Source organism: Melopsittacus undulatus, chromosome 5, assembly GCF_012275295.1.
Source record: "Melopsittacus undulatus isolate bMelUnd1 chromosome 5, bMelUnd1.mat.Z, whole genome shotgun sequence".
In the NCBI taxonomy this organism is placed as follows: domain Eukaryota; kingdom Metazoa; phylum Chordata; class Aves; order Psittaciformes; family Psittaculidae; genus Melopsittacus; species Melopsittacus undulatus.
The window spans coordinates 2,066,531-2,082,374 of record NC_047531.1 but is presented as its reverse complement, the minus strand read 5'-3'; the positions used below and the strand labels follow the sequence as shown (position 1 = coordinate 2,082,374).

The 15,844-nt window shown below is 38.7% G+C and overlaps 1 protein-coding gene across 1 annotated transcript in view; it reads right to left on the bottom strand.

The window, feature by feature from the left end:
- Window positions 1–15,844, bottom strand: part of CELF2 (CUGBP Elav-like family member 2) — a 378,952-nt gene that overhangs the window by 297,388 nt on the left and 65,720 nt on the right. The window contains exon 2 of the mRNA XM_013128049.3: window positions 14,120–14,155. Within this exon, the coding sequence (XP_012983503.1) occupies window positions 14,120–14,155 (36 nt within the window). The remainder of the gene's footprint in view (window positions 1–14,119; window positions 14,156–15,844) is intronic.

Here is a 15,844-nt window from a genome sequence, read left to right as displayed (position 1 = left end):
AGAGATGTTCGTGCTTCTTTCTTCCCACGCTTCTAGCTCTTAGGACTAATATCAAGCCTTTGTTGATGAATTGAACCCAGGTTGGTTGAAGCTGAACCACCAAAGGCAACGTTGCTGAGAACTACCCTGCTGCTTGTGAAGGCATTTCCCTAAGCACTAGAGGGTTGCAGTCTAGCTCAACCCCTCTGTCTTTATTTAAAATAGGCTTGGTTTCATTAAATACAAAGATCAGTCATTTGCTCCATCTGATGACTGCTCTCAAAAGAGAGCTTGGCTTATTACTGAGATTTTCCTCAGTTTGGAAACAAAGTTCACCTTCTGGATTTTGGTGCAGGGTAAGACATCCTGATGGCTTCATAGGGAATTCAGCACAGACAAGCTCAAGGAAAGGAAAGGGCTGAGATGTGTAGAAAAGTGCTTGTTGTATGGGCAGCAGGAGGCAGCTCCATGCGTAGGAGGTGAGAGAAGGCAGCACGCTGGGAGTGGGAGAAGGCTACAAAGAAAGTCAGCTCTGAGAGAGGAGAGTGAGGAACATAAGGAATATCACAGTGTGTGGGATGAGATGAGAACAGAGATGTAGGTTTTTAGAGAACTTTAAAACAATTATAGGTTTTTACCATGGGAGGTTCTGTTTGACTAGATCAGAGCGCTTGCTTCCTTGTTACGTGCCTTGAATTGAAGCTTTCTTTGAAAGAGCTTGCTAACACTATTTCATACTTTCAATTAACATTTTATTTAAATGCTTTAAGATAGTTTCTAGATATATTAAAGACTTACTGATGAAATCTTGAATATGATTTACATATCTAAGTCACATTTGCATTCAATCACAAGACAGCTTTCCAGTATGGAACATGGCATCAATACCCCCCTTACTAGAATCATGCTGAATTTCCTTAGCTGTAGGATTCACTTCAAATTCCAAAGGCTTCAGATTTATTTTTCTTTCATATTTACTTGAAAGGAAGGAGACAGCGATACCATCAGTGATCAGGTATATTTTCCATATTTTAGGCTGATGTGTTGCAGAGTACCATTTTAATGTGGACATCATTCAGCCACCACTTGGACATATATCTTCAGGAGTGTTACAAGAGACACAAGATTACTTTTCAATTTAATGTTCTTTTCTGTTCAAAAGGAGGGGAGAAATTCTTCATACCCTCCCTACAAATAAAGCACAAAGTGTCAGTATCTTTCCACAGTACATCTGCACGCTTCCCTGGGGGATTTTTCATTATAAAATCATATCTCAGTTATCAAGTCTCAGCACCATAAAGCACATATGGGATATGTGATAAAAGCCCCTTTTTTCAATCAGGAAATACCAGTAAAAGAAACTGGTGTTTGGAACAGATTATTTTTGAAAGCACATTTTGAGCATTTCTGCATATATGGAAGATTAAAAACCATGGTGAGAGAAGCATCCAATGATGAGCATTGTGCTGGCATTACTGGGCACAGGCAAATCATGTGCTACTGTCTCTTAGTTACCCTTAGATGTTCTTACATAGGCAGAATGATGGATTTGGTGGAGGTTTTGGACTTCTGTTATTTTATGTACCATTTTACTTTGGACATTTTGATTTCCTTATATTAGACTTGATGCTTCACCATAAGATACATAGAGAACATTCATTTTGTAAGCCTTCAGAAGATCAGAAGAGACCAGATTTGATGCATGCAGAATACAGGCAAACAGGACCAAAAAAAAAAAGTAATTTAGGCTTTTCCTTATTAATTTCTAGCTATAATTCCTTAAATCTGTGTCTTGTCTCAGAGAACGATTTTCATCCAAATTGAATGTACAAAAGGAAACAAGTTTTTGTCTTTGTTTCATCTGAAGAAATCATCATTACAGGTAAAAGACCAAAACTGGACACCTGTATCTCTTGAAAAAGTAGAATATCAGGAGTTATAAAAGCCCTAAACCCCATAGAAAACAAGGGTATAAAGGATTTGATTTCTGTACAAAGAGGTTTGTGTAGGTGCTGAAAAGATTTTCCTGCAGATATTTCTTTGCATAGCTGCCTTTCCCCCACTTTGCCAGCCTGTCTTTCAAAGCAGCTGCTACATAATACCAGATGAAGAGATGAACCCCTGGCTTCCTCCTGAACGCTGCTGTGTTAAGAGCTCCTTAAATAATAAACAGCTCCTGCTGCATATTTTCTATTACCCGGCACTCACCACCAAGCCCCCACAGCATCCCACGAGTTAAGAAAGCATCACCTGCTTAAGACGAACATTTTCAAACCTGCATTAGAATAGCAAGCTAAACTTGATTGCCAGATTTCCAACATCTGCCTGATGGAGCTGCTGAAGAAAGTCATCACTCACGAGGTAAAATGGAAAGGCAGAAGAAATGAGATGGTATCTCTTACTACCTTGCTCTAACTACACAGCAAAACAGGGAAGTACAACTGACAAAGTTGCTCTCAGTCCTTCAAGTAACTTCTTTAGTTATTTATTTCTGACTCACCCACAGTACTTGCCATTCATCAGCCTCACTGTTTTTACAGCAAAAAAACTTCAAGCAATCAATCTAAAACCCCTGCATTAATTCTAAGAGGTTCAGAGACCAGAGAAGCACTGAGGTTGTAGCATGAGTTCACGCATAGCTCAGCCAAATCAATATCCCCTTTAAACCACATCACTCTTTTTCACCTTGCAAGTTTTGAAATAGAAGATATAAGTTGCTGCTTTAACTGAATGGTTTTCTTATATGTTTTCTTTTCCCATTTCTGCACGTGCAGCATTATCCTAAGGGATAGTAGGGTTTTTTTCCTTCCTGCTCCAGCTACTGAACTGTTATTTCCACAGGCATTCTCCAGAACACAAAGGAAAAGCATCACCGCTGCATCATTTCCAGAAGAGAAAGCTAACATGAAAATGCCAATTAAAAATTTCTGCTACTGTACATTCATAGCGGATTCAATGGTTTCTTTGGAATTAGGAGGGAGCTGTCAAACACACAGCTATGGCCACAACTGTGCAGCTCCACCGAAGAATAGGTCACTGAGGGGCGGAAATCAATAAGTAAAGTACCGTCACCATTAATCATGCTCTGATTTTTTAAACCAGCCAGGACATTTACAAGTTGTATATCACATTTTTTCCTGTTACCACCTTTTTCCCTTGTCTTCCCACCACTCAGCACGCAGCCCGTGCTTTGGTTGCACAAGTTTCTGCTGATGCCAGGGCCGGCTGCTGCACTGAGGATGCAGCTCCTCTGGGGTCAGAGGTGCAATATCTATTCTGTTATTAGAGAAATTACTCAGTGAGATTTCACAGTTCAGCAAAACAGACTTATTGCTTGTATGTGCTCTGTGTGCATGCCTTAACAAGCACTTTAAAGTTTTCCTACTTATGTTCCTTTGTGGAAGCATTCATCTTTTACAGCTTTGGAAATGTTAGCGAGCATCATTTCTTTCTCTACTCAACTTTAATAAGGAATTACTATCATGCACACATAATAAGGATTTGAAGGAACTGGGCTTCCCATCCCTGCTATCAATTCAGAAACAAAAAAACCTGAACTCTATCCTTTAGATAAAAACTGAAGGAAGTAACAGGTGGCTTTTTAGCAACATGATTACTTTCATTATTATATTCTGAATATTCTGTGTTAGCAGAAACCATCTCTTCCTGAGAGCGCCATTCCCAATTCAATTGCTTTATCTCTGTTTATTTCCGCAAGGGCAGGACCAGAGAAAAAGCAATGCTATTTCTGCAATACTTCATTTTATTTACTCTCAATGAAAATGAGAAGGTCTTTTTTACAGCTGCACAGCCCGTAGTGTCAGTTCCAAGCAATCAGCTAAAAAAACAACCCAAAACCTCCACAGTCGCTTCACAGGTTTAAAAAGAAACTAAAAAAATAGAGAAAGAAAAAAGGAAAAAAAGAGAAAGAAATCAATTCATGTTGTCACAGTCTATCTAGAGTCATATTGTCCCCAGCCATTGATACAGAATGAGAACATCTGCAGATTCAATTACTCATGACATGAATAATAATATTTCATTTTTGTTAAATTAAACTTTTTAGGAACTTCTGCTTACTTTACTATGTGATCCTGGAATGAAAGCTACCAGCAACTGAGAAATGACACAGTCTCTGTGGCATTCACGACATCGTCAGTGTAGGTGCATTTGTACCCCCCAGTAGAATATATCAATAAAGAAAATACCTTTTGAATACCCAGTTAAAAGACAAGCTCCTGAGCTCCAAGCCCTTGCCAATATCCAAAATGTCACAGTCACTTTTTAAAAGCTTGAATTAATAGCCTGGGTCAGGAAAGCACACTTGCCCTTTGAACCAAAGTCAGTAGTACTCTTACTTAACCCAAAACCATCTATCTAAATTGCATTAGGAGCCATTTAGGCCCTTATGTTAAACTTTGACTTTATGATTCTCAGTTCACGTTTCAAGCGGATGCTACCAAACCCAAGTTGTTATGTGTATATTCTTCTTTCTTGATCAAGTAGAGCTGTCTATATAGTCTAAGTGACAAGCTCAGGATCAAATCAGGTGATATTCATTTCACGGCAATGAGCAAGCAGCAGCACCCGTGCTAAAATTCCACTGATGTGTGCAGTTACTTTGGAACCAGCAGAGCTATTCCCAAAATTAAGCACATGAACCATTGTGAGAATAGTATCTAAAAATTCAAAAGCAAAATAATCAGAAAAGGCTGAAAGTCAATTCTCTTCTTTTAATGTGTGTCGGGTGAAGCTTAGTATCCTGTTTTCCCTCTTTCTTTCTCCATGGACATTCATTAAGATTAGATTATGGCAAGCAGACATGATTTGCATCCAAATCTACAACATCATGGCTTTGCTGAGGCTTAAATGTTCCCTGCAGAAAACGATGTGAAAGCTCTAAAAATTCCAAGGGTCTCAATGAAAAATATCTTCCATTATAGCCCAGCTAAGAGAAGTGCCGCACCGGCACTTTGCTGTTGAAGAAGTGCTGCGTAGGGCACAACTTGCAAAACACATAGGGAGGACATACACAGAAAGTGGGGTAGGTCCTCAGTGGCTCCAAACTGGCAAAACATCACTGCTGGTAAGAGAATTATGGCACCACTATGAGACACTGCTCCAAACACGTAAGTTTGAGCCTCACAGTTGTCTTCTGCTGACCACAGAAGAGCTTTAGGGGCTGCCTTGCTTCTAGTGGTGAGGCACAGAGGGGAAGAACTGCATCATCTCACAGGAGGAGTCTCAATTCAGCACCTTCAGAAAGTACAAAACAGCCACCAATTGCTGTTTGCAAGCCTTGTGTCTGGCTTTATGTAACGTATCTAATCCCATTGTGAGCACTGCCTTTTAAAATGTGCAACGTTTATGGGATCCAGTAAAAATGTTTTTAATATAATGTAGATGAAGTATAAACTGTTAACCTTGAGCACTGGGGAACGTGTTTGGCTCCTGGGTTTTCTTTAAACCTCTTTAAATAATTTACTCTGAATTGTGTAAAACTTACTTCTAATTCACAGCAAATCTGTTGAAACCATTCAAACAGTTGCAATTTTTGTAAAGGTTACAATAGCTATTACTTAATAAATAAAAGCAATGCTCAGAAGGCAAAGAACATTGAGGAGAGTACTGAACTGGAGTCTCTGCTGTCTTAGGAGTGTCAGTGTGGGTCTCCTGACACTGCCTCATCCATATATCTTACTACTGCTGTTCTGGGACCAATGGTAAGGATGATACACAAAATGATCAGCAGTTAATTTCTAAGAATTTACAAAACATGTAGTACACCATTATATAATCACACACACACACGCACACATATATATAATATATGACATATGTCTTGCAGAGGTACTAAGAGAAAACTTATTAACTCCATCAATGTTAACAAAGCTCTCCTTGACTTCAGTTGCTGCTGATTCTCCAGAAGCTGATATACACACACCTTCCCCCAAACGCACAAATGCGTATCTATATATACCTGAAGTTATTCCCACAAGTTTAATGCTTTACACTGACTGTCTAAATGACATTGTGCTGATAATCTTAAGTGCTAAAGTAACACTTAAGTATACACATGAATGACCAGCTTGGAGCACAAGTATTTCAAATAAGCTGGCAAATGAAGCGAGGAGGGGAAAGAAAAGCTTTGTATTTTAAGTTAGCTGTCCATTTCTTACATTGGAATGGCCTCTCAAAATCCATCTATAATGGTCTCTTTCTGTGTCTTCCTTCAAACTGCTGTTCAAAGACTCATTTTTTAAGCAAACCCAAGCAATACCATGCTGTATCAGTCAAATCTTCTGCACAGACCAATGTAAATTTAACATAAACCAGTAAGATACTGCAGTGCTATTAAGTGCAACAGATAATGAACATAAATAACTGCTCAATCTTATTAGTGTAGCCCTCATATACCTTCCATTTTTCTTCAAGTCCTGCTGCTTAGCATTCATACTGCCTGATTTGAGACTAAAATTAGATTATAGGAATGCGTGCTTTCTACAAGAGGTCTTTTATTTGTTCCATAAAGTATTTAGCACTCTTTAGGCACTGTATAAGTAAAAATAATCATGATCTTGGAATTCACCTTCAGGAATGGAAAAAAAAGGAATAGATTTGAGTCCCTTCGTTTTGCTGCACATTATCCTCTTTGGGCACGTTTGGCTGGCAGTGCTTTGTAAGGCAAGTTAAAAAGATGCTTGGAAGTCTGGTAAAGGTGAATAACAGGGGAAAAAAAGAGGGAATATGTCTCTAGTTTTAGAGTTTTACAACAGGGAATAAAAATGAAAGCCCTACCAGACTTTTAAGATAAAGGTTTGCTATCAAATCCATTAGCGTTTGTGAGAGGTGCTAACAGTGGCTGGTGAAAATGGTTGTGGGTTCAAAACCCAACGCTGTGTAAAATCACTTACACTCATTTTAAGATTCAAAGGCTATGTAAAATTAGGAACTGTTTCAGACTGTGAGCTGTGATTTCTGAGGGCTCTGCACTGTGAGAAGAGCTACTGCCTTCTGGGTCAGAGCCATATCAAGTCCAACCATCATTTTTGTCTGACTCCCCCCCCAACCAGGTCTATATTTAGGACTTAAGTACCAAATATTGAAAGTTTTTTTGAGGTTAAGCATGGCAATGTCCTCAAAACTCCAGTAGGCACCAGCTTACGTCATTTGACACTTTAACACTTATAAAACTCAGGCTGCTAGCACTCACCTTAAATTAAAGCAATCATCAGGTGAAACATCTAGACTATGCTATTCCCCCAGGCTCAACTCCCAGGCAATGAAGAAAGAAAAACAGTTCCCCAAGGTTATTCACCCTGTCCTGAGATGAGGTACCTATTTCTCTTCATTTCTTCCTCAGTTCTTCAGACTGAGGACTTTTGTGGTAGCTAAATTTAGGTGATGTGAATCCTGCCATTGGTATCTTAGTAATTTTGGAATGCAAGTCATCAGTAAGCACATATGGATAATCACCTCCATGCTCCTTGGGCTCCTCTTAAGTTTGTTAAGTTAGCTCTTCAGAAACAGATCAGATTGCACATAAGTATGTTTTAAGATTAACATTAGCTGTAAAAAACATATTTCAAAATGGATGCGAAACAACAAAAATAAATGCCAACAGCTACTAGATGGAATGAATTCGTGTCATGTTTTAATGATACTGAAGCTTTCCTTAGAAAAGACAGAAGGCAGAATAGTGAAGGGACAACTGAAAAAAAAACACGGATTCACTTACACTAACAGCAAACGTGTTCCTACCCCAAATAATTACTGTGATTTATATTACAGCACCTCAGAAAGCCCAAACTACATCATGGCATTCCGATACAGCCCACACGATGGGTAACAGGCAGTCCAGCTTGAACCATAGAAGAATATCTCAAAGGTTAGATGAAAGAAGAGAATATTTAGAAATAAGCATCCAAGGCATAAAGAAAGTCAAACATATTTTTTTAAGGGAATTGCTACTTAAATTCAAGTCTCAATTTAAAATAATGATTTTCTGAAGGAAATAGCAGGCATCCAAATTATGGAAAACCTGCTCTTTAAGACAGTTGACTTGAGAAGATTTAAATACCGAGGGCTGGAATCTTTTCTTTTCTTTTTAATGATGTGGTTTCAGTAAAGGTACAAGATGATATCATTTCCAAAGACTGACTCTGCTTAGCTGCATATAGTTTGACATTCAAGAGATTTTAATGTTATCAGCTACCACCACCTGACACCCGGGATGAACAACATTTTCTTGACCTATTATTTATGTGTCTCTAAATGAAAGTGAGTTTTGAGAAGGAATTTGGAGTTGGAAAGCAGAACTTCGTTAAAAGACAGGGTCACAAATGGACTATGCCAAATCCCTGCTGTATTTAAGAGAGAATAAAACTTTCGTAAACATTATAACAAGATAAGGACAATTCTGTCATAGTCTGGCAGAGACACACGTATGGTGTAGGTGGATGGGTATTCAAGCCTTTGATGACTGTAAAGCAGCACTAGCAACATGAGAGGACATCTACAGTATATGAAGCATGAGGGGTGAAAGGCATAATCTGGTGTTCTCAGAGTGAGAGAAACTGCTTGGCAGAAGATCTCAGCTGGAGGGGAAGCAGAAGAGCAAACACAGAAGCTAACCCCAGATCCACTGTCCATGCAAAAGCAGTGAAGAAAGCAATTGAGATGTCAAGTAAGTCTTTAGTCCATGCACCTATTACTGTCAGGAAATAGTCGTTTTCATTGTATAGTAATTAAAATGTTCATAGATGTTTTATTAACTCACTCTACTGAGCCACATAGATTTTATAATTCATCCAAGCACTTACAAGTAGTTACTTGTGTTAGGCTGTCAAGACAGAAATGATTCAAAACCTTGTGTACTTAGCTCCTTGGAAGGCATATCATTCCCTAACACAATGGTATTAGAAAGACTGCTGACAGTTAGTGATCAAGAGATTTCATTTTGCTTGTCATATGGTGGGTTGTCAATTCTTCTTCTCCCTTTAGATAAAAGCTTAGTTGCATTAGATTTAAATAATGGTGAAGTTGCAGGTTAACATTTTTCAAAAGTACAGAAGTGACTGCAGTACTTATATTCTACTTTCAAGATGCTGTAGACCTGCAAGAACAGAAGTCTCTGCAGTAAATGGAACTTAGCCATTATTAAAGAAACAGAAAAGCAGAGAATAAGTTCCCAACTCAAGAGGGCTTAAAATTCGTGCCCTGCTCCAGATCACTGTTTTGCAAATTGCTGTAATTCTAAGACAACACTAATGGGTTAAAACTTAAACAGGGGAAGTTTAGATTGGACATAAGGAGGAAGTTCTTTAATGCGAGGGTGGTGAGGCACTGGAATGGGTTGCCCAAGGAAGTTGTGAATGCTCCATCCCTGGCAGTGTTCAAGGCCAGATTGAATGAAGCCTTGGGTGATATGGTTTAGTGTGAGGTGTCCCTGCCCATGGCAGGTGGGTTGGAACTGGATGATCTTAAGGTCCTTTCCAACCCTAAGTGTTCTATGATTCTATGACAAGCTGAAGGTTTAAATTTCTGTTTTGAAAACACTTAACCTTTTTTATATCAATGAATCCATGCCATTATATTTTACTGCAGATTTCCTCCCACCCCTCTAAAGAAATTTCTTAATGTCGGTTTTAAGACGGCCTTCACCTCAAAATACAATCTTTCTTGAGTTATGCTCCAGATTTAAGAAGGGGCTGCTTAAATTCTACCAGTTTTTGTATGAAAAAATCTATGCAAATTATTCTTGAGTTTCTGTTAAGGGTTAGGAAAGAACAGTTCAGAGGAGGAAGTGACCACTTAAACTTTACTCCCCCTCTTGAGTGAAATGTAAAATTGAGCCACTACACAGAAGTGGAAAAGTAGCCCAGATTTACTTCTGTTATCATTACTAACCTAGCATTAAGCAAATAAATAATCCATGTGGTTAGTCTATATTTAAAATATTTGTTTTTCTTTAAATATAAAATAACTTCCACAGAAACAAACAGAAGTGACTAGAGACTGGAATCACTCCTTTGATACTGAAGCTGAGTATTTTCTTATTTAAGCTCCAAACATCATCTCCCTCATGCCCATAGGGCTTTGCACTGTGCTCAAGCACTCCACCTTGCTCATTTACGACTCCCTTCGATTGCTTAGCTCAGATACTGGCCTGCAAAAAGGTGGTGACAAGCCTGGTCAAGATTTTAGGAGATTATCTTAACTCTTTAATTGTTTTGCAGTGTGTTTAAACAGTGGGTTTCTTGAGCTGTGTATCTTCTAATACCTTTAGTTTGGTCTGTAGTGCAGGTATCATCTATGTAGTGCTGAGAGCAAATACAGTATCAAATAGGACTGCCATAGCAGCTATAGAACCTCTAAAAGGGGAAAAAAAATAGGCCAGACCTTTATTAAATTTTAAAGTATGCCTTTGCTACACTCTTGTAAAGATCCAAATAGGGTATTCAAATCTCTGGAGATCACCAGTATAATTTCTTTATCATGTTCCATTTAAAATTTAATTATGTAGTCTACAACAAGAAGTATCTGAGTACTCTAAATAGGTCATGCAATGAACAACTTAATATTATTATAAAGTTTTCCTTGTGAAGATCTGTTCTTTGATGTGCTGTTGCATACAGAAAGCCTTTCTTCCAATAAAACAATATACATTCATGGGTATAATAATGTCATTTAATATACAAATTGTGAAGCTTCCTTATCGCATTTTGAGTTGAAATTTTCAATTCCTTCCCTAGCCTGAGCTTCCCAAAATCATCAGAAATAACTGGTAAATTAAAACTGACTCAATATAATCGTGCATGTCTTTCTACAGGCAAAGTTAATCTAGCAGATTTCCTTCTAAATGATGCCCCCCAACTCAGTTTTCTGCTTTTGCCTATCAATGATACATATTCTTCGTTGGCAAGAAGGTAATTTCTTCTTCCTCTTAAATATAATAACTAGAGAACAATCAGCAATATTTAATGGAAAATGACTACATTAAAAATCACCATTTTACAAGACACTGTTATGTTTGCTCTTTTAAAAACACACACGCATAACCTCACTTGGTTACTATAAGAGACAGCAAAAAATACTCTCTTCTGTAACTTCAGAACCTTTACAAAGGCTTTCTAGGAAAAATCCTGAACTTCCCTTAAGTCAACTATGTAAAATTTGGAGACTTTTTTTCCTTTTTCATCAGTTCTTCGATTTTGGCTTTAATTACAACAAAAAATTAGTGCCACCAGTGTCTAATCCTTCCTGACAGTCAGACAACACATTCCAAGTACAGACACATCTGCTCACACTTACATCGCTTGCACTGAAAACACTTTCACCACTTTCATTAATGCTTGAGAAGTATTTGTTCAATCCTTGCCGCAAATATAGCCTTGAATCTACAGGGTAACAAAAATTGGAGCTGTTCAGCCTGGAGAAGAGAAGGCTGTGTGGAGACCTCATAGCAGCTTCCAGTGTCTGAAGGGGGCTACAAGGATGGCAGAAAGGGACTCTTCATCACGGACAGTAGACAGAGGACAAAGGGTAACAGGTATAAGCTTAAACAGGGGAGATTTCAGTTGGATATAAGGAAGAAGTTCTTCACCATGAAGGTGGTGAGATCCTGGCACAGGGCCTCAGTCTTCAAGGCCAGGTTGCATGGGGCTTGGAGCAGCCTGGTCTAGGGGAAGGTGTCCCTTCCCATGGCAGTGGGTTGGAACTGGATGAGCTTTAATGTCTCTTCCAACCCAAACCATTCTGTGGTTCTATGAGTCATTAATGCCCTGAGAAAAGACATCAGGTTTGCTTGCAGAAATGAGAGTTACATTTCTAGCATTACAGAAGGCTTTTTCAGCCCCATCAGACAAAATACAACAAGCACAGTGACTGTGGGAAAGTGGTTATTAGTTTCATCATTTCAAGGTGCAACACCTAAAATTTTATATGCTATGAAATAGCTGCAGGTGGAAGAAGATGTGATGTAGGAGGGGAAATTAGACTGTTTTGCTGCTATGAATTAATAATAGAAATATGGTTCACTTGAAGTTTAAAAGAAGAACAAAAAAAAATAGATTAATACATCACAGCGTAAGATTAAAAACTCCAAGGAACAACTTGTTTAGAGAAATGCAGGAACAGGTGAATCCCCATGAAGGCTGGAGGAGTAGCCAACCTGTGCACAGCTGTAAACATTTGTTTTAAATCAGGACAAGATTATAGGCTTTAATATTTATAACACAATTGCAATGCCTTGTGCACATTGCTTGTACAATCTGATTTTTACCGGTGACATCTTGCCATGGCTGAAATTAAAGCCTTGTGGTAATAACTCAAAAGCCACATTTACGCAATCATTAATGGCAAGTATGAAATGCAATGTTTATTCAAGCACCCATAGCTCTCATTTTAGCTTTAATTTAAAGTGGAATTCATTTCTGCAGTACAAGGACTTCATGTTTCCAGTATATTAGTCATATAATACCTAACCAACTGGGGCATGTGGTCTAACTAGAAATATTCTAGCACTAAACATATTAAAAGATATAGCTAGGCATTGTTGTTGACATTCCTAAACAAGGAGACAGCTGCTCTGTCGAATCCCTGTTTTCTTTCTTTATTTTTGTTTATGTGAAGAATTGTAATTCTTTTGCAATGAAGATGAATAAAATCTTCTGTATATCAGGCAGACCTGGTTATTGGTCAGCACTGCAAATGCTTGGCAAAATTTCACCAGCATATTTGCTTGCAGAGCTCAGAATATCAAGTGATGGTAAGACGTAAAAAGAAAGGAATCTAATAAACGAACACCTGATATAAATCACACAACTTTATACTTACAGAGCAAGGTGACACATTACAGAGGGGGAAAAAATCATCACATACAGGTGGAAAACCATCACATACTATGATAATCTACACTTTCACAGCTTACAATAGAAACTAGCCAACTGATATACTACATCCACCATAAAGAAAGGCAGACAATTCCTTTCTGTCTTAGAAAAGAAATAATCATAGAATCATGAATTTGGTTGGGAAGGACCTTAAGATCATCCAGTTCCAACCCCCCTGCCATGGGCAGGTAAACTTCACACTCAACCATGTCACCCTAGGCTTCATTCAACCTGGCCTTGAACACTGCCAGGGATGGAGCATTCACAACCTCCCTGGGCAACCCATTCCAGTGCCTCACCACCCTAACAGGAAAGAACTTCTTCCTTATATGCAATCTAAACTTCCCCTGTTTAAGTTTTAACCCATTACCTTTGTCCTATCACTACAGTCCCTAATGAAGAGTCCCTCTCCAGCATCCCTGTAGGCCCCCTTCAGATACTGGAAGGCTGCTATAAGGTCTCCAAGCAGCCTTCTCTTCTCTACAGCACTTATACGAATCATAGGTAGCAAAAAGACCCCAAACCGATGACCCCATTAAAATCCCCTGCACCTCAGAGTACAAAAACTGATGGCAGAAGATGCAAGAGGACTGAGAGCACCGTTTTCTTTACTTACCAAGCATCTCTGCTATGTAACAGGTTACCATATTAGTTTTTTTGTTCCACTTCACCTTTTTCTCTCTGTGCATCATTACAGCACTTTATTGCATCCTCTGACAAAACACAGGCAGGTCTCTTCAAAAACCTCTACTGCAGCCTAGGAGTCTTGTCTAGTTCTATTATTTAATGAAAAGCTTCCTCGGCATAGAAGTTGGTCTAAGCTGCTTTCCTGCTTTCCAAGTGAAAATGCCTTAAGATCACAGTGTTTTTCTCCTTCTACAACCAAGTTCTTCTCCCTTCATCCCTCAGGTGAAATTTCAAGCAAAAGCCAAACCACCTGCAATAGGTATAATTGCACAGCTGGAAGAAAGCCACATCTGGGATTTTTCTCATCAGGTGCACAACTGTGCTAAGCCTCAAAGCAACTTCCAACATGTTGCTCTAAGCTGTGTAGTTTTGGTCGTGCCAGTATTTCACAGTCTATTTGTCTATGTCATGCAGTGTGTATTCTCCTCTCTGCCCTCCAGTTCTCAGTATCCTAGCAGTTTTCCTTAGGAAAAGGATCATGTTCTGGCTCAAAAGGTCTTGCTTCTTTCAGCACCTTTCAGACGTTGATACACAGATGTAGTTTAGAGCAACTTGCTTACCTTGGTAATGTTCCAGATAACTCTGTGGCAGTCTCTCTGAAAGACACAAAGGGAGGAAAACTTAGCTTGTGTTTAAAGAAGTTATAAGATTTTAAAGACCTTTATACTGCCTGTATTTTTAGGAGTGCAGACACATACAGCTTTATAGAGAAATACGTTACTTGTGGATGTGATGTCCACATGATCATATACAAAAGAATGTGAGAAGCAGATGATGGAATGTGATTTAGGGATTTCATCAGAATAAAGTTCTCAAGAGTTCAGTTACTCATTTTTTAGGGCACAACATTATCACTACTACAAATGCCAACACTGCATTATCTGACATAGACAAAACGTAGTGGTGGGCCAACTTTCTAGTAGAAAAAGTTCCCTTTTTTCAGTACTACAGCAAAAGCAAGACATTAGACAGATATATAACCATGTCATGACTGAAAAGAATATCATGCTAAGGTTAACTCTTCTTATACTGGGTTTTAGGCAATAGCTCTTTTCCAAATATGAGATTTCTGATCCAATCTACTTGTTTGAATCTATTTTGTGGGTTTGCAATCTGAGGGAAACAAATTGCAAAAGAAAAAGATAGTGAAAATGGGCATGTCACATTAAAGAACAATTAAATACATTATCATTACATATGTATAGCACCCTAGATCTACAACCACTGTGTCCTTGCTCCCCTTCCCAGCACATTTACTTGGATCCAAACAACAGGAAAACAGTTTGACAGCCCCATTTCTCCTTTCTCTTCTATGTGCCAGACCTCAAGAAAACCAGCAAGGAGGTATTAAGGGAGTTTTCTGTCCTAGACTCGAGCAGAAGTCCATCTCGTTTCACATGTTGCTCATTCAGTTACGAACTCTTTGTCCTATGTTTAAGTCTGCTGCATAGAAGACAGCTGGCTGGTTCATGCCCTATTTGCTTCAGCATTTGAGATCTAAACAGCAGATTTTCACATTTGGAGCTTTGAACTTGTGCTATGGGACAAATCTCCACAAAATCTCTTGTTTTCAGCTGAGGAACAGAAAATCTTCCCACCCACATCTTTTTTGAGGGGTCCTGGTGGTAATCAAGACAGGTCTCCAAATCTTCCTTGCCTTAACAATTTCCAAAGCCATGGATCTTATAAGGAAGTACGGAACCAAGCCGACACATTTGTATTGTGAGGGTATAAACGTTATGCTCTTACATATTGAACCCCGAAGCCTAATTTCTTTCTAAATCCAAAAAGGAAAAGAAAAAGGCAAAAAGAAAGACATTTTTGGAGGCTCTTGCAGCACTTCACCATGTTCTGAAGACACTTCTTTTAATGCAGTAGCTACAGAGTTATTATATTAGACTTGCAATAATTCACAGTTCTAGATCCCCCCATGTTTTTTGACACTATATGAATTATGAGCAAGGGTCTGGGTTTTTTTAATTATTAATTTTTTTTAATTGAGTACCCCACAATGACACCCGGGCTCTTTCCTTAATGGTTATTGGCAATTGTAGACTCCATTACAGTGTCAGAGAAGATAAAATGGTCCCTCTAAACACACAGGGCTTTGCATTTTCACTGAGTCTCTATCTTCAAGGTGTGCAGTTTGCTGGTCACAGAAGGATGCCTTAAACCTCCCAGTGTTTTGCTTCAAAAGGCACAGATCAGAACCGTGCTCAGTGGTTGCAAAGGGGAATAAGCAAAAAAATAGAAAGACATTTCACACCCTTTTCTTGCACACACCA